Source organism: Urocitellus parryii, chromosome 14, assembly GCF_045843805.1.
Source record: "Urocitellus parryii isolate mUroPar1 chromosome 14, mUroPar1.hap1, whole genome shotgun sequence".
Classification (NCBI taxonomy): Eukaryota; Metazoa; Chordata; class Mammalia; order Rodentia; family Sciuridae; genus Urocitellus; species Urocitellus parryii.
In genome coordinates this window covers 47414319-47437051 of record NC_135544.1, presented here as the reverse complement: position 1 = coordinate 47437051, position 22733 = coordinate 47414319, and the positions used below count along the sequence as shown (strand labels likewise).

Sequence of the window (22733 nt, the reverse complement as noted above, 5' to 3'; positions counted from 1 at the left end):
TGCTCACCTAGCACGCACGAGGTCCTGGGTGAGATCCTCAGCACCACATAAAAATAAGTAAATAAAATAAAGGTATTGTGTCCAACTACAACTAAAAAATAAAAAAAACCAACCTCTTCTAAGTAGTTTAATTACTGAATAAATATTTTCCTAATAGGTTTTGCAACACACGTTTCATACTGACTACGTGAAAGTGATTGATTTATACTTTATCGCAGTTTGAAGAATGGTCCATTTGCTGTAAGCAGACCACTGGCCGTCATCGTCACTGATAGAGTATGGGGAGTGGTGAAAATGTTTAATGTTCATGTATCCATGGGTTGTCTTGGATATTCACATTGATCATCCTAATAAAAATAATGCCTTTTAACTTCAGAACACTCTGGTAGTTATCTGGGAGATGGGAAATATGTGATAGAAAGTGAGTCGGGGAAGACAGTATGAAATCTTGTAAGATGAAGGCCCCAAGGACAGTGCAGGCTGTTGTGTTTTGTGAGTAAAAGAGAAGGAGAGTCACAGCATGAGCAAGAGGTCACTGTTGGGGAGGAGGGAGTAACTGAGCAGAGGTCAGAGGTGATTGTGTAACTCACAGGGGACACTGCGTTGACCGGTGGAGGGCCGCCCTGGGTGGTGTTGAATAGCAAGGATTCTTCAGCCTGACTCCCAGCCCCAGCCAGAGCTGTTTGATAATAGCTTTTTAATTGGTAAAGCTGGTACCTTTCCTATGGTGTCCTTAACTTTATGTGCTGTGTGCTTTGTTATATGTCAAAAGAAAAGCTTAATGCACAGTGCCATCCAGACAGTAGTAAGGGAGTAAGGAGAGCTGGTGGCCAATTGCTGAAGGACTCCCTGGAGGGACAGAAGCAGGGGATTGGTGGCTAAGCCCTTGGGTGAGATCCTGCTCCTCTTGTCTTTGTAGATGACGTCTGGTTGGAATGCAGTTTACTATTGTCAGTGGCTGTTTTTGCTACAATGGCAGAGCTGTGTGTTTGAATAGAGATTTTGTGGTCCACAAAGCTTAAACTGTTTATTATCTGTTTCTTTACAGAAAGCGTTTGCTACTGACCCCTGAGCTGAATTACAGCTTTAATATAATTACATTGGAAATCTGTTTAAAATTTCGGTTTTGTTTTGGGGGAAAAGAGGCCACATAATTAGACAGTGGTGACAGCAGTTCCAGCAGTAAAGTTTTAGGGCAAGAGGTATAATGGTTGAGTGTGTATTTTGCACACATGTGGTTGTGGGTTCAGTTCCCAGCACTTTAAAAAAATATATTTTTAGAGAATTAATCTAACAAAATTGCTTTAAAGGGATTGGAGGGTGTGAATTAGTGTTGGGGAGGATAGACTGGTGAGGACCGCTAATTCCAAAGCAATATCTGTGCTCTGGAGAAAAGATGGTAATAGGAGTATGAGTGCAAAGATGCATGGGACTTTAAGAAAAGGATGATTGTCTTGGTGACTGCAGATCTGGGGGGAAATGATGACTGATGGCAGTGAAGTGACAGGAGATGTTAACGATGCATCTGAAACGGGAATTCACCAGCAGCAGAGTTTTCAGGGAGATAATCAATATCGTTTGGCACCTTGAATATGTGACACGGAACAGCTTCCATACAGGCAGGAGGTGTTGACTCTGCTTCTCTGCACAGACCCCACTTTCCAGGGGATGTAGGAGCAGGGGCACAGTTCAGAGACAGGCTGCCCTAATAGCTCAGATCTCACACAGGACCCCAGGAAAGTAAGAATCTGTCCTTGGCCAGGCTTCCTCCTTTCTGGGGTGCCTTTCATGACGAGACCCCATGGATATATATCGGTGTGGCTTACTACTGGCCACTACCTGACCATGTGGACCAAGAGCTCTCTTGAGTGCACAGGCTTGAGTTCACTCTCCAAGCGAAGTGCAGATTCTTTCCTTTCATCCATCACACAAGACACATGCCCCTTCTGGATGCCTCCCGAGACCTCCCACAAGGTGAGCTAACTGCATTGGGTGTGAGTTGCATCCAGTTATAGTTTAGTTTGTATTTTGTCCTTATTATGTTGTCATTGTCATAAGGTAAAGGTCCTGTCACCAAGGTAGTTGCAGGTGTAGCTCTGAGAACTTCAGCTCCCCTTGGGTAGGATTTCTTTTGTGTTTGGCTTTGTTCACTCTTGTAATTTAAAGAACCCAACTGACCTGGGGTTATCTAGGGTTTTCTCTCCCTGTTCTTATCCCAGTCCACATCTGGACCACTGCCTTAGATGTCTGGTCTGCTGATTTACATGGTTGCTTCTGCACTGACTCAATCATCGACATCTTTCCCTTTCCTACACAGTAGTCGCCATCTGATGTATTCTTTCCACTCATAAGAAGTGGGGAGTAGGACGAAGCTTCAGGGAGATGTCAAGTCATCTGAAGTCGTCCTCAGGGACGGCAGTCACTCTGAGTGAGGCCTGAAGTCATCAGTGTAGAGTGATTATCAGCCTGGAGCCTTGCATTTGAAAGTCATTTTGTGGTTTTCATGTACTGTTTCCAGTGACACCTGTCAGTTTTAATCTTCAAACAACCTTAAAGTAAATGTGTTATTTGCCTACAGTTACTAATTATTTCTATTTCGCTGAGAAATTAATTGTAAAGTGTTATTTCGGTGAGCACAACAGGCTGGGAAAGCCAGGCGAGGTTGCCTGCCAATCACACGGTAAGTAGTGGAGCCAAAGCTGGTTCAGCAGCAGCGGGAATGTCAGCTGGTTCTTCATGAATGTTTCTTGTGTGGGGGGCACTGTCTTAGGCACTTTTCGAGTTTAAAGCTCTCATTTGGAGTACTTGAGCCACCCACCAGCTTGTCTGTGGGCTGAAAGTTTTTCTAAGCTCGTGATTTGTAAAAAGCAAAGAATAATGTATGAATATGCAACAACAAAGCCCATCATTATGTACAATTGTAATGCACCAATAAAAAGAAATGTGGAAAGAAAAAAATAAGGCAAAGAATAAAAAGTGAGCAGAGTAGAAGCTGAGAACAAATTTTTGGCACTGCACCTGGAAGGAGAGGGGTGGGAAAAAGCACCATAGGTCAGGCAGCAGAACCCAGTGGTGGCAGAGCTGGAATCCAGCCAAGGCAGTGCCTTGTCCCCGGAGCCAGCAGGCATCGGATTTGAGAGCAGTTCTTCAGCCTTCCATACCTCGGCTCCATGCTATGTCCTGCCTCCCTCCCTGCCATCCAGCACTCGGATGCACCTAGGGACTCTACAGAGAGGTGCCCCATGGCCTTGTGCTCTGAGTTGAGACAGGACTGGAGTTTTTGAAGAGAATCTCAATTACTGAAAGAGAGAAAATAAAAAGAAACAGCCAAGATAAGTGTTTATAGAGTAGAGAATCATGATCCCAGTTTAACCAAAGGCTAGCAGAAATCCACTTGATAAATTTAGTCTGCAGGACTCTGGGCTAATTCCTGTTTCTTCCGTGTCATCTGGATGCTTACTGACTTTTCTACTTTTTGGAAGATTCAGTTGCTTCCAGAACTCGCTCTCATTTTGCCTTTGGGTGCATGAAGATCTCCACCACGCAGATCAAGCCCCTTTGCCCGCACCTCGGCTTGCTTTCTGCTCCAGTGGTATCCTAGCAGCCCTGGGTTCTGATTCTGTCCCAGGCCCAGGACATGAGGAAAGCAGTTTCTCAAGGATCATGGCAGGTCTCCTTCCCCTTGCAGGCTACCTGAATTTTATGCCATCTCAACCCAACCTTGCAGTTCGACATTTATGCTTCCTGGGGGTCTCAGTAACACAGGGACACAACTGTGTTCAAAAAAGATACAAGTCACTGACTTCATTGGCTGTCTTTTGATTATATGCTGATGAATATAAATTAGCCAGTTAGCAGTGTATGAATTTACTTAGGATAATATTTGAAATGACTAGAGTATTCAATAAGAACTAAATTACATTACTAGTGGTACATTGTGGTCATTAAGTATGTTAATATGGCTTACATTAATAGGAAATAAATATGTTTGTAAATAAGTTAACAGAAACAATCAACAAGGAAAAAAAAACCTTTAAATGCTCAAACTGTACTTGGATTAAAAAGTGCATTGCAGTCTAACGTAAAATAGTGGTTTCCTTGTTCCCTCTGCTCTTCAGCAAACTCACACATTCACTGACAACTAAATCATCTCTTATTTTGAGTTGTGGTCTGAGGGTACTTCTTGCTCTCCTTATCTTCTAATTGTGTATTGGCCAGGTTACTTAAACCATCTCTTTATTTTTCACAAAAAGGAGTGAATACCTTACAGATCACAAAGTTAAGAATGTTTTCCTGAAAGATTTTTTTTTTTTAAGAAAAAGAAGGAAATGGCCTTATGTCCAAGTTCTTAAGTTTTAGAGGTGCTCTTTTGTTTATTTTGAATAACAAGGAGTTTTTTTTTTGGAGAAAACACAAATGCCAGAGCCCCAGGAATACAGAAAGCAAGAGAATATAGTCAGTGCAAACTCAAAACAAGACAGGTGAGGGACGTGGCTCTATTTGTTAACCAAGTGCTGCTTCTGTGCACCTGTATAGCAGCATAGCAGCGTGTCTGTGAAAGACCAGGGCATATGGGGCAAACCTACTTGTTGAGCTTTACCTTTTGAAATGATGAGTCCTGGACAGTGGAAGCTATTGTGAACAGCTGGATGGAAAAGAGACTTCGCATAGTACAGGCATTTACTTCCTGTGGTCACCAGCTGTTGTGTGAGGGGACCGTCATGTTTACACAGCCTTTGTAACAGCAGTAGCTTTGTTAAGCATCTCCTTCATCATGTGTTGGAGTTTTGCTTTCCCCTGATTTTAACAATAGCTCAATAGCTTGTGGATTGGAAAGAATGCATCTACCCAGAGATGGGAAGAGCTTGAGATGCAGGAGGAGCATTTCACACTGAACCTCCGTTGTTCTGTTTGTTTTAATAAGACAATATAGATGTGGGGCCTGGAGAAGCAGTGTGCTTTGCTTTTTCTTGTTTCTCACATGGTTATCCATTGGCATTGACTTGGCATCAGAGAGGATGCAGGCTTAGAGGATGTAACAGTAGAAAAGCCCTAATAAAATAGCCTGTTGTCCTCAAGTTAGCCTTTTGAAGCCATAGGGAAATTGTGGCCTTTAAATGTTCATCGGTTAGGATTATGTAAGTTGCATATACTAGGAAACTTGAATGAATCACTTGACCTACAGGTTTATTTCACTCCACTGTAAAAGAAATGGGAGTAGGAGGTCTCTGCTGGCTGATGGGCTTGTCTCTGTACAGGATGGCTGCTTCAGCTCTTGCTCCCTCTGTAGTTTAGGCTTAGGGAAGAAGGAGATCAAGAGTGCCTGCCTCTCTCTCTCCCACTAGGAAGGACCTTTCTTAGAAGGCATGCTCAGTTTCTATCTCCTTGGGAACTGGCAATTCGTAGATTGGTTAATATTTGTATAAAGCCAACAAAGGTTGACCTTTCTACTTTTCCAGCCAACTCTGAAAATATAGCAGCTCTTGTTGGTGAGGTTTTTGAAAAAGGAAGAAGCCGCCAGTTTTAGTTAAAAAGTGTAATAATGCTGAAAGTAATGATAGCTATAGTTATAATAATAATAATAAAAATAATAAAATTTGAGCTTTTATTTTGTACTAGTAGCTACTCTGAGTGCTTTATGTGTTTATTTGCTTTAATTTATTTAATCAGAATAGCCCCATTATTTTTCCTAGTTTTTGGATGAGGAAATTGAGGACTATAGAGGTTACGTAACCTGTTTAAGATGACGTAATTGAAAAATGATGGAGTCCAGATTACATGTCCAGAGCATGTGCTTTAGTCATATAGTTATACTGATCTAACATAATGTAAACATCTATTATCTATTGCTCAGAGATAAGGAGAGTAAGCTGAAAGATTCTAGGATGTTGGTGCAGTGTCACACAAGGCTTTAGCACTAACTTTGCTACCTGGGTTCTATTTTGACTGTCCTGGTACTCTTTCTCTGGGTGCACTCTCTAACCTTTATCCCTTTATATTTGGGTCATTCTTCTTGAGTCATGGATATATTTGGCATGCTGTGGTTTTAAATCCTGAAAATTATGTTCCTTCTTGAGAATTCTTTTCTTGGCAGAGAAGTCCTTGGGAGGCAGTGCAGTTTGGTAGTGGAGAAGCTGGATTTGGGGGGCTCTCATGCCTGTGTTTGAATGTGCCAGTTTTAGCCCCGTGAACTTGGACAAGTCATGCACCTCTTTTATGTTTTAGTAACCTTGCCTAATAATGGTTTTGTAATCGTAGCTATCCCACAGGGCTGTTGGTAGGAACGGATGGGTTTGTACGGTAAAGCTGATTGGTGCAGTGCTTAGCACACGAGCAAACGTTCTCTGCTCTGATTAGATTATTGTTCATCAGGAATGGGCACTCTAAATTAAACCCAGTACATTTTCTAAGCACCTCTTGGGCACTTAGCAGATATGTACAGAATGAGTGAAAATAACCGTGCATTGCTGGATTATCAGCCTGAGCGTCTCGTGCTGGGTGGGACATTGAAGTTGTAGAAGCCGAGTTATTTTTCATGTTTGTTTCAACAGCTGTTACCAGAACCAAGGAGCAATATTATGTCACTCATCTTGTGCTGCTTTCAGCCTCATTTTTATCTATGTAACCATTTGTTTTTATATTTGTTGTTTGTACTGAGATTGTGGTCTAGAAGTATTGTCTACATCCACGGGTACCGTTAGTCATGTAAAAGTTTATACCATCATTTTTTTTTAAAAAAATGGGTGTTAATGTCTGAATCTTTTCCTAGTACTTTGAATCTTTTCCCAAGTACTATCAATTACCCATTAAATATTAATTTTATCACAGGAACAGTAATAATCATCAGTAAAATTGACTTTAGATGGCAGTGGCATTTAGCAGAGACACGAGGACCGGCACTGCAGGATTTATGTCATTCTACAGCAGCTTATGAACAGTGATTTTTGCATCTGTCTTTTCTGTTTAAATAATACAAGAATTCAGCCCTTTTAAAGGGAACCTACCCGTCTCCGTTCACGTGTGTCATCCCTGCATCGGAGAAATGCTGCATAATACTAGGATGACAGCCCCACCTCTGATGTCACCAAGGATGGTACAATCCTCTCGGAGCCTTCCTGGGCTTCCTGCTGCTGCACCAGGGAAATGGTTACATTAAAGCTAACTCCCGGCACCTCAGTTATCTCCTTGGAAGTAGTTTTCACAATTATAGAAAAGCCCTACGGTGGCTGTTTTCGGTAAGCTACCAAGGTAGAGAGAGAGACAGAGGCAGAGAGGGAGAGCAAGCGAGAGAATAGGCTGCCTCGCCTTTGTCAGAGGGACCGAGGCGCAGCTCCTCTCGGCTCGGGTTCCAAGTGCCCAAAGTGCTTGCATTGACATCACCCTGTGCAGAGCAGGGCAAAAGGGGCTGCCAGGAAATTTGAAACTAATTTGCTTCCAGTTGACTAGAACAGCATATTTGGCGTTAGCTTGCTTCTTTTCTAGCTAACTTTTCTCAAGCGTTAAACTGATGAACGGGGCATTTGCTATGATCAATGGGTAACTGCTGGAGCTACAGTAATCTCTGTGAGTAACCTCTATTTGTAGGTCTGTGCAGGCGAATATATATATTTTTTTATCTCTCTATCTCTTGTAAAATGCTGCTGTGACATTTTCCTTCTGTTTTATTGACTGCTTTTTGCTTGCTAGTCTTGTCTTCCAACCGTCCCGGTAGGAGATTCCTGGGGCTGGCCAGCCCGGGCTCTGCTGAATCCTGCCTTAGAGAAGAGCATCTGCATTAATTCAGGGATGCTCCCGCCAACTCGTGTCCAATTCCGCAATCACCAGAGAGATGCCACCTGCCCTGTAAAGGCCTTTGCCCAGTGCCTCACCTGGCTTCACCCTGGCATGTGTATTTTAGCAAATCTGAGCATTGAATTTACCTGCATCTTTATTTTTAAATAGAAAGCAGAATCTTAGCCTTACCTGTAATTTTACTTCCTTTTACCCTCCCCCTCTGGCGTTTCTGGGAACACAGAATTCTGTTGCCCTATTTCTGCTCCTTGTTTGTGATGTATTATATAGGCAGAAAGAGGGAAAACAGGCTACCCCTGCAGTGTCAGAACGACATCATGTTGTGGTGCTGGGTGGGATAGGGGAGGAGTTTCTCTTAAAGAACCCACACTTTTTTTCAGCTGCGTGCTTGGGGCTGGCTGTGTGTGAACAGCCTGGAGGAGAATGGGGTGGTGGCACCAGCAATGTTCTATAAACGCTGAGTTGATGCTGAGGTCAGATCTCTGCCGGAAGTTTATAAACACCTATTTTAATGCCTCAGTCTATATGCAGGAGTGTGTCTTTCCTGTGTGTCACTTTTATGGTAATTTCAGATTTATTTCTCAGGGAAACTGACTTTCAACTTTCTGTAGAACTTGCCGTTGTAGATGTATTTGGAGTTGCTCTCATCGGTTCATAGGCTGAATCCTGGGTGGAACTGTGAGTCTCTTATTGAGCATGAAAACTACTGATGGTGAATGTGGCTCAGCTGAGGCTTATTAGAAACTGGTGGCCAAGAGAGGCTGCTTGTTCATCTCTGCCCTCACAACTATCTTGAGAGAGAGCAGTCAGGGAAGCCCACAGCCCTAGTGGATCACCCCTGCCAGCAACTCCACTGCCTGGCACTCATGATCACTATTTTTAAAAGAACTGGATAGGATTTTGCAACATCAGTTTTAATTTCTTAAATAGTAAACTATGTCACAAAATATTTTATCTACAGAACAAGCTGCAGTTAATAGAACCACAGCTATATTAACTTTAGCAGGAAAGCCTGCGGGTGTGAGTGAGGCTATGGAGTTATTGAAAAGTGCAAACTTTGTTCATGTTTAAAAATATAGTAAAACCACAGGTGTCAGTGAAGAGAGAAATTTTAAAACTGGGTTTTTCAAAAGAATGAATTCCTAAGCAGAAAGAAGTAGTAGAAGATGGACAGAATGGATGAACTCAGGAGCAGCTCTATCAGAAGAAGCGCAGGCATGGATATCAAACAAACAAAACAAAAAAATCATGAGAGGTAGAGGAGGCACAAAACCAGAATTCTGACTGGTTGAAAAAAGGAGAGCAGCTTTACAAAACAGTGATTTGAAGATAAGCCCAAGTTCAGATCCTGGGCTAGCATTTCTTCTCCAAGTGGGGTCAGGGTTCTCAGCCCAGTTGCAGGGACTTGGCTTGAAAATTCGTGGCTGTTCATGCCTTGCTCATCCCACCCTTTGATTGCTGTTTGTAGGGCTGCTTCCTAGTTTACAGAGCTTCCTCCGAAACTGGCTGGAATGGTAAGCTACTGTCATTCCTCCAGGGATTGGAACTGAATGAGAAGAAATGGGCTCTGAATCATTAGTATGTGAAATTTAGTTGGTGGTAAGCACAGCTGTAACTATTAATCTCCGGGGAAGAGCGTCCAATTACTGGAATGTTCTCTGTTCGTGTGCACATGTAAAAGCCTGCATAGTGGTTGGCAAGCCTTTTCCTGGCTTTCAGAGTGCATTAAAAAAATAATTTGCCTGCTTTTAGAGAGTTAGTCAGTGTCCAGACATTAGCTAGCAGCGTCCTCAACTTTGTACTGTAGCTTTCTTCAAAATGTGGCTTATTAGGGGTAAAGAGTCTCTCCCAAAATATAATGCACTTAGATTAGTCATGTAGCAAATTCTCATTACTCATACTCATTTTCTGTTATTTTTATCATACCAAATACGTATTCTATTCCTGGGCAAAACTGATTAGAGTATTCACCTGTTTTTAATACAGTTTTTTCGATTGCATTGGAAACGGGGTCCAAGAATCAGTGTTGCTGGAGCGGTTTGTTGATCTTTTTTTCACAGTTAAGTGTTTTAGTTACTTATAGGTAATACGCACTTGAGATCTTTTAACCCTGCAAGTCTTGCTTTTTGTGTTTACTTTGTAAATTGGGCGTTTGTCTTCCTTTTATTGATGAATGACATTTCAGACTCACAGGGTCAAATTGTCCCTCTTTTCCTATCTCTGGGACTGAGTTCCTTCTTGACAGGTCTGGGGAGTGTGCCTTTAAGTCGTTTCTGTAAAATTTCCAGTGTTAAAATAATGTAAGAATTTATACTTCTCCATTTCTTTTAGCTGATAGGGTAAGTTTTAAGGTGTTTACTGATACTCGTTAGGTAACAGCACCCAGAACATTAGGAACAAACACATGAAAACACAGATTTTTTTTAGTGGCTAGGTTAGCCATTATTGATAAAGGATCAAAAATCATGTCAACTATCATGGAAACTCATAGAAAATAGATTATAGTCTCTTAGTGCACTCTCAATAGTACCTCATCAGACTGAATTTGCTGATGCACTTAATGTATCTAATAACATGAATTTTAAACTCTGGGAAAATACTCTGGTTTTTAAAAACTGGAAAGCCTTACCTTTCCCTCAGCTCTCTTCTTTTAAGCACTGATGTAATTTTTTAAAGACCTTGTCCAGATGCTAATGTACAGATTTATACCAGGGTCAAGTTCACAATTACAATTTAGCACTTTATGGTCCTTTGGAGTAAGTGTGAGTCATTGGCCATCATGGTGAGAGCAATTGGTGGTGGGCTGTAGAATCAGGAGTCACCTTAGGCCTTTCTCCTCCTCTTCTGTAGAGGGTCCCAAGGCACTTGCTTATTAGAGTGCAAACTCAGACCAGAGTGCCTCAGCCTCTCTCTAGGTAGGAATTAGAGATTGTTTTCATAGATAGAACTTCCTTTAGTTGTCTGTCTGAACAGTTGGACCTTTCAGTTAAGAGGTAGGAACTTGGGTTTATCTTTCAGAATAGAAAGTAACCATTTATAGGTTGTAAGAGCAACTTCTCGGCATTGTAGTTTTCTGGTCAGTGCTTCTCATTCTTTCTTGTGTGAGAGTCAGCTGGGATTCTTGTTAGAGACCATCAGATGTTGATAGAGACGGTGTGGAGTGGTGGCCAGAGCCTGTGTTTCCAACATGTCCCCTGGGGGAATGTCTGGGCTTCTGTTCTGAGGCCATACTGAGCACAAGGAGGCTCGAGGAGGTACTTCCAAACCAGACTTTCTTTGATGTTGGAAATGTTCTATGTCTGTTTGAGTGCAGTGTGGAAGCCATTAGTTATATAAGTATGGAGTACTGCACAAATTAATTTTCAGTTTTATTAAATTTTAATTAGTTAAAGTAGCCACATAGCTGGGCATGATGGGGTACGACTATAATCCTAGCAGCTCAGAGGCTGAGGAAGGAGTATTTCAAGTTTGAGGCCGGCCTCAGTGACTTAGTGAGGCCCTAAGCTACTTGGCAAGTCCCTGTCTCAAAATAAAAAAGGTTGGCGATGTGACTCAGTGGTAAAGCACCCCTGGGTTCATTCCCCAGTACCAAGGGGAAAAAAAAATCCAAACAAATGAACAAAACCAGCATAGTGTTTAGAGAATAATCCATTGAAACATTTATGCTTAATAGTAATAGCCTATGTAGGATCATGCTGAATTCTACAACTGGGACCTCTACTGAACTTTGCAAGCAGACAGTGCACATAGATGGAACTACTGGGTGTAAGCTCCTTGATGGTGAGAGGCAGGTTGGTCCTGTCTGTTACTCTGCTCCGCAGTGCACCGTAGATGTTGGCAGAGCGAGCTCTGAAGTTGAGATAGTGCCCTTGTGTTCCCTGCACCATCCAAGCCTGTATTGGGGAGCAGGGGCTAGAACCTGGGTGGCACCTACATGTAGTGTCTTGCTTGTGTTTAAGGAAGCTTTTTCTTTTTGTTTCTTATTCTTTGACATCCTGTTGTGATAGAACATACTTTACTTGATTGATTCAACAAAAGCATTCATTTTGTTAGGTATTAGCATTACAGGCTCTGAGGATATAGTGATAAAGGAAGCGGGCCACATTCTTGGCGTTTGCAGTTTATATTCTAGTGGCAACAGCACAAAACAAACAAAAACATCTCCCCAGACCACTGGGCCCAGGTTCTAGGAGATGTATGCATGTACAATCAATCCATGGTGATTCTTCTGAGGAATCTAGGTGTCGAGATGACATTATCAGAGTAATCTGTATCCAGTTACTCAGAATCAATTATGTGATAAACCTATTCAGCTAATGGCTGAGGTTGCAAATATTTGTTATTTTGTTTTTCTTGAGCCATTTTCTTTTAAGGAGTCTGCTAGCCAGGGTGGAAGAAAATTTGTCTCATTTCTTGGCTCTCAAACAGGGTCATTCTTAGAAATGTCTGTGCAGCCAGTCTTGTGAAGCAGGCTCATTTCCTCATGGTTTGAAGAAATGATGTCTCTATTCCATTTTATTACAGTCCTGTCTCAGAGTTGCAGTTGCAGAAACAGATGGCTCTTTAATACCCAACCCAAAGCCATATTAAAACTGATCTTGTTAGCATTCAAAAGTATCCCATTTCTCCCTCAATATATTGAATCAAAGGAAAAAAAATCTTAAAAAAATATAATTGGTGGGTTTATAGTTGATTACAGAAAAGCATCTTTACCAAAGGACAGGAAGCAGTTGTTAGGAATCTGATCAGATGCACAAAGCAGCAGATCACAGGTCCCTGATGGAAAAGGCCAACTTCTAAAGAACCCGCCCAAGTACATATTCTCCACAAGTGTGAAAACCCTTCCCTCCTCTCTGCCCACATACTTCAGACGACATTTCCATTCTTTTAAGTGGAAGAAGAAATGCAGTTTAGCTATGAACTATTCATTAATTCACATTCTACTAGTGTGTGGTTTATATTTAGGTAAGCGCTGAAGTTCTTTTTTTATACTTAACAAGTCCCTTTTGTCACAGATATGAGACCAAATTTGGGCAGAACTAATTCAGTAAGGCCTTCTGGAGTAGAAATGTTTTGAGCTGGATTCTTAAACTTTAGTTGGAGATGGAGATTGACAGGAAGGTAAAGGGGACACGGTAACAAGTTAGGCAGGAAGAACCCACCACAGCTGGTTGAGGCCAAGCCACGGAAACACGGTGGACACACAGTGAAATTAGGGAGGGCTGAGAAGGTGGTGACGTGGGAATGGGTGTGGATGCTGGCTGGAGGGTGTCCTGGGGGCCCAGCAACACTCACTCCTTTGCTGTCTGTTCTGCCTTTGTTCTGGGCCCAGTGCTCCCTGGCTTTTGCCTGCGTTCCTGCCGGAAGCCTCAGTGGTTATTCCTGAGTCTGGTTTGGGGTAAGCCTCTCCCTGTACGTCCTTCCCTTGCTACCAAGGTGGTCTTTGTAATGTGCCAAGTTGACAGGCTCTGACAACACCGATTTGGATCCTGTGTGTTCAGTACATAGCAGGTAGGCAGTCAGTGTTTGCTGAATGAGTGAAGTTGGCAAACAGTGGACCTTGAATTGGAAGTGTATTCATGGCCCTGTGTGAAAGGGGGTGAGAGAAAAAAAGTCTTAAAAGAAAAAAAGTTGCTCTTTTTAAATATAATCACTCTAGTAGAGGGAGTTCCAAAGGAATGACTTCTGAGGAGCAAATCAGAAATTCTAAGTAAAGGGTTGGGATTAATATTTCGCAGATTTTATTTGTCGTTTAATATAGTTCAAGTGGTGACAAGAGATGCAAACAGCAAAAATAAACTGCTCTTGTGTGTGACGGGGTGCTGTGCTTGGTGGAGAAGGTTGCTGTTGCTCTGTATTTTGTGACAAGTGCTCCACCCGAGGGAGAATGACCATGAAGGCTGCTTCTACACTGAAGCAGCCGCTGGAAGACTTTGCGTATCGTGTTTGCTGCTGCTGCTGCTGCTGCTGCTGTTGGAAATGGTGGTCTCACAACTCAGCAGCACCAAGTTTTTCCCATGAACTTATTGCTGAGAGACGGGAGACCAGGAATGAGTCCTGACCCTTAGTTCTGATATCATACTGTGTGGAACAGCATTGTACTCGACTTGGTCAGGTCATTGAGCCTCTCGGAGCATTTGTTTCCCCTGGTCTGTCTGTGCTGGTCCTCGACTAGTTGATAAAGTAAATGAAACTCCTTAGCACTTATTAGAGCAGTAAACTTAGACCAGAGGAGCAACAAGGTGGGAAGCCAGCGGGGTGTCCTGCAGGGCCTTGCCTTGGCCCCTCCCTTTTGTCTGATCTCTTGGTTTGACAAGTTGTCAAACTGTTATGTCAAAGAGCACAAGCATTTGCCCACAGTGGATGCACTTGTTGCCGTCCCTGAGAAAGAGGCATCTCAGTAAAATTCTTAAAAAATGGGGCACAAGAATTGTTAGTTTCTTTGAGGCCTCTCTTGTCTTTAATTTTCTTTTGTTTGCTTTTCTCTGGGCCAGTGTTTATTTTCATTGCTGTTGTAGATGACAGTTTAAACCAGTCCACACAGTGGACTCCCTCACGATGAGGCTTAACCTTTCTTCCCTTCGTTGAATGAATCTCACTGCGGTGTGCTTTGGGGTTATGTATGTACATGGCTTTGGTGGTCACTGTGGTTGTTTTTCTCTAAACGCTTCACGATGGGTTAGAAGTTGTAGTCTTTTGAAGCTTTCAGGTGTGAGCTGACTGTGTTCATTGGTTTCACGTATTTGTACTGAACATAACACACAGCTAAAGGCTCTTGCCATTTTTAAGGAGGAGAGGTGATTTCTCTCAAGTTGAGGGAAGGCTCAGTTAAGGAGAGGGAATTGGAATTAGGCCTTGGAAAGTGGGAGAAAAAAAATGATCATGCTGAGATGGGAAGGAGTATGTCAGGTGGGAAAAAGAGGTTGAGCAAGTCAGAGGATTAGAAAGTAGAGAGTGTCCACTTGGGCAGTTTTATTTCCAGTATATATTAGAATTAAAGAGAACCCTTTGAAGGTGTGTGTGCAGCACCTCTCTTTCACTTTGGAAGCAATGGCACAGCATATTCGAGAGGAGAGCTCTGAGAGAAATATGTAAGAAAGATAGATTGGGGTCAGAAAGGAAGAAATCAAGCCACCTCTGTTCATAGGTGGCATGATCTTGTATGTAGATAATCCTAAGGAATCTATAAAAACACTATTGGAACTAAAACACAAGTTCATCAAGGTGCAGGGTATATGGCCAACATATCAATGAAATAGATTTTATTTCTTTATGCTAGAAATCAGTGATCTGGAAATGAAAGTAAAAAAAAAAACTTCACTTTTAGTAGTATCAAAAAAAAATGCCTAGGGGAATAAATTTAATGAAAGTAATCCAAAACTTGTAATTTAAAACTTCAAGACACTGTTGGAAGAAAGAAGAATAAATAAATGGAAAGACAGTCCTTGATCATGGATCTAAAGATACAGTAAGAATATGGCTAAGAATCCAGAACTCTATAGATTGATTACAGTGTCTTTCAGAATCTCAGCTGCCTGATAAGCTGATCCTAAAATACATGCAGAATGTATGAGGGGCTTAGAGTGGCCATCACCATCGGACAAAGGAAAAACAAAGTTAGAGGACTGTTGCTTCCAGATTTTACTTGGAGCTACAAGATAATAATCAAGATAGTGAGATGCGGGTATACAGATAGATATCTAGCTCAGTGCAGTAACTTAAGTGTCCCAAAAAACCTTTATGTTTATGAACAAGTGAATTTCTACAAGGGTATCAGGGCAAGTCAGTGCGAGAAAAGAATACCTTTTCAATAGATAGTGCCGGACATCAGGATATCTACATGTGACAGAATAAAGTTGAATCTCTACTTCAAAAAAGTTAACTAGAACATAGATTGAAGATCTAAATGTAATAGCTAACACTGTAAAATTCTTTTTTTTTTTAAAGAGAGTGTGAGAGAGGAGAGAGAGAGAGAGAGAGAGAGAGAGAGAGAGAGAGAGAGAGAGAAAATTTTAATATTTATTTTTTAGTTCTCGGTGGACACAACATGTTTGTTGGTATGTGGTGCTGAGGATCGAACCCGGGCCGCATGCATGCCAGGCGAGCACACTACCGCTTGAGCCACATCCCCAGCCCACTGTAAAATTCTTAAATGAAAACAGGAGTAAGTCTTTGTAACTTTGGATTAGACAATGATTTGTTACATGTGACATCAAGAGCATAAACAACAAAAGAATAATAGGTAAGGTTGGGTTAATCAAAATTAAATTTTTTTTGTGCTTCAAAAGACATCAATTAAGTGAAAAGACAATGCACAGAATGGGAGGTGTTTTCTAAATATATATCTGATAAAGAACCTCTGTCAGAACATATAAAGAACCCTTACAACTAAACAATAAGACAAATAAACCAATTATAACATTGTCAAAGGATTTGAGTAGACATGTCTGTAAAGAAGCTACACAAAAATGCCAGTAAGCACATGATAAAAGATGTTCAATATCATTAGTCCATGGAGGAAATACAAATCAGAATCACAGAGATATGCCACTTTATATCCTCTAACCTGTGTAATAATGGAACCCTCAGACATGCTATAGGAACATAAAATAGAGCAGTTGCTTTGGGAAACTATTTGGCACTTCTTGAAAACATTAAACATAGATTTACCAAATGACCTAGAAATTCACTCACTCAAGAGAATTGAAGCTATATTTAGATGCAGAAACTCATATACAAATTTATTATTCATAGTAGCCAGAACATGGAAACAGCCCAAATAGCCATCCCCATTGATAAGTGGATAAAGAAAATGTTGTATTTCCATATAATGCAATATTATTTGGTGATAAAAAGGAATGGAATTCTGATACATGCTACAATATGAATAACCCTTGAAAACATTGAGCTAAGTGAAAGAAACTGGACCCAAAATGGCACATATTATTTGACTTGTATATTATATATGTAATGTCCAAAATACACAAGCCGTCAAGATGGACAGCAGATTGGTACTTACTAGGGACTGAGGAATTGTGAGATGGGGAGGGATTGCTAATGGATTTGGAAGTTTTTTTTAGGGATATTGAAAATGTTCTGTGACGATACTGGTAATACTTACACATAATTTTGTGAATATACCAAAAACCCACTGGATCTTAAGAGGGGGAAAATTAGAGGTACTAATAATATATTTGGCACTGAAAAAAATAAATGCTAATATGCTACCATCTATTGTTTTTACATGTCTTCATTTTCAAATTAAGTGTTGGAGAATTTGCTTCCTTTTCAAAAATTTCAGCGTGCCATAGCTGTTGGTTCTGTCTCGTGACATGCTGAAGTGCTTCTTAGATTCCATCAACATTTGATTCCAATTTAGCTTTAAAAATTACATTTCAAATTATTTAAGAAAATGGCATGTGAAACAACATATACCCTCAGGTGTGTTGTTACCATTTATCAAATTTTAACACATGGAGGGTACCACTGTTAAATCATGTTTCCAAGTTGCCTTGTTTTGTTAATGACTTAAATCAAGACTCTCATGCCATTTCAGTGTATTTATTTGTACGTATATGAAGTATTTTAATAACTAAGAACGTTGTAACTCTGTTGTGGTTTAACAGCAACAAATGTCCTTCTTTGTAAAGTAGAAGTGAGTATATTGTATTTCTAGTGTAGATACAGAGTCACCAAAACCCAGTTCAGGAGAGATTGGTACTGAGGCTGAAAAGATTGTAACTATTATCTGTAAACCCCCAATTTCAGTATTTTATGTGTCAGTGTCCCCATTTTCAGTTCTCACTGACTTGTCGTTTTAATAGGAAAATGTAAATTTGATTCATTATAATAAATGTAGCCTAATTAAATATTGTTTTCTCTGTTTCATATGTTGCGGTTCTGCATAAGATAATATTGAAATTGTATGCAGTTGGTGATCTCATGTGGAATATTAAAAAAAAGTCAAAGTCATAGAAGTAGAGGGTAGAAGAGTGGTTAATGGGAGAGGGAGGGGTGGCATTGAGAAGATAGTGGTCAAAAAATGTACATTTTCAGGTGCAGGGAATAAATCCAGGAGATCTATTGTTAACCAGGAAGTTTTAAACAAGGTGTTGTACACTTGAAAGTTTCTAAGACTTGATTTTACATGTTCGCACCACATTCAAAAAGGATTATAAAGTTAATGGATATATGAGTTGGTTTGATTTAGCCATTTCACAGTATATACATTTATCAGAATATCATGTTGGACACCATAAATACATATAACTTTCATTTATCAATTAAAAAATTGAACAGTAAGTCTGGGCTTTGGGGATCCTAGATGTCTTTTCAACTTTCCGTTTCCTATTCCATGTTGGCTGCACTCTCTTTCTTCAGGGGTATTTTGAAGGCCATTTTCTTTCCCACTGAAGTTGCATAGTGGAATGGGGAGACTTCTGGCTAGAAAATATACTGACTTTAGAGTCTTTCCTCTGAGGTTTTGTCTCAGAGCTTGTCCTGCACATTCATAAGGCTGTTTGATTGTGACCAACATAAGTATTTTATGTTGCTGTCTCCCCAGTGGAATTTGGAAGATGAGACTTATTCATTTTAATCTGTTTTTGCCCTTGAAGTAGCAGAGTTACTGCATGCTAATGCATGGGACTCTTATCAGAAGCAGGGTTAAGTTTGGCATGTGTCATTGGACTGCCTCCTGTGCTGTGACATGCATGTATGCTAGCGGGGGTGGCTATAAAGTAAGTATGAGAGCCACAGGGTGTTGGAAAGAGGTGTAGTGAAAGAATCAGATACCTAAGTATTGTCAAGAGCTAATGTTGGATACCGATGAACACATATGAGAGCCTGGTGTCCCGAAATAAGTCATGTTTCTCTTCTGTTGTATCCACAGGTGATCATGGAGGAAGCACTTTACTCCCACCGAATGTCACAAATGAATTTCCAGAATATGGGACCATGGAGGAAGGCGGAGAAGGCCTGAGAGCTTCTTTGGAGTTTGATGCAGAGTCTCTGCCATGCCACCCGCCAGGGCCACCGGGGGTCCATCTTCTTGCTGGCCAAAGCTCTGGGCTCAACAGTATTAGGGAAGGACCAAAAGATGTCATTGAAGCCCCCTCTCAAAGTCACCTCAAGGAACAAAGTTTACAATCCATTGACTCTCTGATTTCTGCTCTGAAAGACACAGAAGCCAGAATAGTTTCAGGAACATTACAAGCTACAAAGGTACTGAACAAAGATGCTGATTCTAGTTTTTCATTTCAGCATGTGGAAAAAGAGCTGGACACTGCCAGTCATAAAACACAGAGAGCCTCCAAGCCATTCTCTGCTGGCCGGGAACCATCACCAGATACAGTTCTTCCAGCTGAAGGAACCACTGAGGAAAATGTTTATTTGAGCATCCAGAAAGATTTGACTGCACTTGCACTATTAACAGGAGAGACCCAGGCTGAGCTTCCCCGGGTAACTACTACTGGGAGAAAAGGGGCTCTCTGTGCTTCCGAGCCAGCTTATCCCGTGTCCTCCCTGCGGAGCCCAGCAGTAACTGATAACTCTGCAGGCAGCGTTGGCTTTTCAAAAGAGCAGATTTCTGATGCTAGGAGAGAGCACCCTGGGGGATGTGATCGAGGCTCCCTGGGACGTGCAGGCCGGATCAAGCATGTGGAATTTCAAGGGGTGGAAATACTATGGACAGAAGGAGGGAAGAGAGAGACACAGGCTCCTGCTGACTTTGAGACATCGCTGGAAAGGATAGCCCCTCCTGTAAGCAAAGAGTTTTCCAAAGTGCCAAGCCATCTCATCTCAGCTGCTGCTCCCGGCCATTCAGCTGGTGTAACTGAGCGTGTTTGGGATGAAACCTGGAAAATCCCCTCGGAGAGGCCTGGCACTAGCTCAGGGAGATTTTCCCCTGTGCCTCTTGCGGAGAGTGGCGAGGATGAAGTCTTCCTCAAGGAAAACAGACAACATCTTGAGAAGAGAGCTGAGCCGGAGAGAGACAAGGAAAGGTGAGCTCCCAGAGTCACCTTGCTGTCTGTGATGCCTGGTTAGAGAAAGCCATCGTCCTGTGCTTGACAGAACTCAACTCACAGTACCGCAGTTCCCCCTTACCTCAAGTGTCACTTTCTGAGGTTTGAAAATATTAAATGGGGCATTCCAGAAATAAGCGAGTCCCAAGTTTTAAATAACTTTTATTATAGTATATTGGTATAAATTCTTTTATTTTATGATTGTTAGTTTCTCACTGTGCTTACATTTATTGATTAAATTGTATCATAGGTATGTATGTTTAGGAAAAAACACAGTATTCTTGGAATTTGAATATTATTCTTGGTTTCTGGCATCTGCTGAGTGTCTTGGAATAATGTGTCCCCTGCAGATAAGTGGGGGACTGTGGTACTCTGGATCCTCCTCATCATAGAATGAAAGAGAGGTGTCCTAAGCTAGGCCCTTCTTAGATTCCAAGTTTATAGGACATTAAGGTGATCTTGTAACAAAGTCCATTAGGCATGGACCAGGCAAACTTTCAGAAGAGACTGTTGAACTCTTCCTTGAACCCTTGGTTTTGCAACTCCATTTCACTGATATTGTATTGTATTCATCAGGTTTTGAGTTTTTCAGCATCAAGGTAACTAAAGCACTCCATAGTTCTTTCAAACAGTGTGAAAAGATTTAGACTCTTTTGTTGTATCTCACATAGTCACTGTATCTTAACTCAGCCATTTCTTGGGTACAAATCCCAACGGCTGCAGTGTAGTGCACACCAGTTACAATGTAGCCTGCATTCAGATGTGAACCCAGAAGTTCTGGATTGGAGTTGTCCGTGTTTAGAGAGCACATTTCAAAACAGCAGAGGAAGACTCTATAATTCATTTGTTTGCAGAACTCACATGGGACTCCCTTCTTCTCACAAGTAGTATGTGTTTTGATTTGTGGCCCTGGTGTCTAAACTTGGTATGGCATGATATTCATCCTGGTCTACATTTCTGAGATCCGTACCAGCTCTGTGCTTGGATGAATGGAAACCAGGACCCACTGACCACCTGTGTTCCTTTGGGTAGAGTCATTTGCTGTGAACTGCACTGGAATGTGCACCCTCGTCCCCTGTCAGCCCTCATGACACCTGTGTTAGAGCTTATGTAGGAGCACATCTCTGTCAAGGGGAAAGTGTTCTTTGTGATTTGAGTTTTGTGTTTGTTCTATACAAGGAGATGTCTGCTGAGACCTGTGCTCCTTTAGGAAGACCGTTAGGATCCTCTCCCACCCCTAGCATGTAAAATCTCCACAGCTTCCTCAAACCAGCCTTGATACGTGGCATATGGCTTAGTATTTATATTCCTGTCAGAATGTGTATTTCTGTTCAGATTGTTAATTCATTCTTCTCTTTCCTTCCATTCTTTCCACAAATATTTCCCCACTGTTCACTGTCCTTGACCCTGTGAGATGCTGGGCATAAAGGAATGTTGAAAATTGATAGAGTCTGTGGTCACTGGCCTCATGGAATTGACCACTGAGGAAAAACATTTTTCCTGTAAACACATTAATTAGTGTGGGATCACAAATCGTACTAGGTACTATGAAGGAAAAAAACAAAGACACGTCAGAATAATTTTGGTGAAGAGGGAGAGGCTCATTCAGTTGATGGCTTGGCTAAGGCCCTTTTTTGGAAATGGTCATTAAGCTGAGATCTGAGGAATGAAAAAGAGTTAGCCAGGCTGTGGGAAGGAGCATCTGCATAGAACTCTGTGTCTTATTCCAAGGTCAGTGGGAAGACCTTAGGAGATATAAGCCCAGAATAGAATTTGGTACATGGTGGACCTTCCACAACTTAAAACACAACAAGAACAACTGCATTGTTGTCTTCTGGTAATAACTAGAACTATGGATTATTTATGAGATACTTATTATTCCTATCTATAGGAATTGGAGGCTCAGAGAGGTTCAGTAAAGTTGCTTACATACCTAGTAACTGGTATAGCCAGAATTAAGGTCCAGGTTTTTCTTCTCCCCCCCACCCCCCCATGATGGAGATCAATCCAGGGCCTCACGAATGCTAGGTAAGAGTTCTGCCATGGAGCTATATATAACTCAGCCCTTTTTCTGGCTCAGCCTCCTGCTTTTACTACTGATCCACCTCACCAAGTTTTAAACTTCATTTAGTCATACTGACATTCATTTTTAGTATTTGAAAAACATGTTGTGTATTTTTTATATTTATCTGTCAAAATCAGTGTCCCACCCAGTTTATCAGCTGTAAGTTGGTGCTAGCCTCTTTGGGTGGCCCTGAAGTTACCATGTCCCTGGGCTTTTCTTCGATCATTCATGGTGGGGCACTTTTGGACCTGTGCTCTCTGCAGTGTGGCTTTGTTGTCAGCAGAGGGCAGCCCTTGGATTCTGCTGAAGTCATCCTTTCCAGGACATTTGTTTTTATTTAAATCAGAAAGTATTAATAACTGATGAAAGTTTAGTGTATTTTTAGAAAATTATTTTTATTGCTGCATTAAAATTATACCTAAAAGTGGGATTCCTTATGCCATATTCGTACATGTACATAACAATTCGATCTGTCTTATTCCCCAGTACCTTCCCTTTCAGTTTAGTGTATACAGAAAATTTACTGTATCAAGTTTGCATGGTATGTTTACCTGCTTCTGTCATAATTAAAAATGATGGTAGTTGTATATGGTCAGAATTTGTGGAGCATAGCTGAGAATTTAATATTTTATGCAAATATTCATTGGACCAGATGCATTCATACATTAAGAAACTGGTTTGAAACTTTAGTAAATTATTTACAGTGTAGTCACATGTGTGCTAAGAATTTTTTTTTAACCCAAATGTGTTTCATATCTTCTTTCCTAAATATGTTAACCAGTCATGGTGGCACATACCTATAATCCCAGTGATTTGGGAGGCTGAAGCAGGAGAATTGCAAGTTCTAGACCAGC

The 22733-nt window shown here is 41.3% G+C and overlaps 1 protein-coding gene across 1 annotated transcript in view; it reads left to right on the top strand.

Annotated features, from left to right (window-relative positions):
• The window catches only part of Psd3 (pleckstrin and Sec7 domain containing 3), a 461162-nt gene that overhangs the window by 162078 nt on the left and 276351 nt on the right, over window positions 1-22733 (top strand). Inside the window, exon 3 of the mRNA XM_026395813.2 lies at window positions 18683-19793. Within this exon, the coding sequence (XP_026251598.2) occupies window positions 18683-19793 (1111 nt within the window). The remainder of the gene's footprint in view (window positions 1-18682; window positions 19794-22733) is intronic.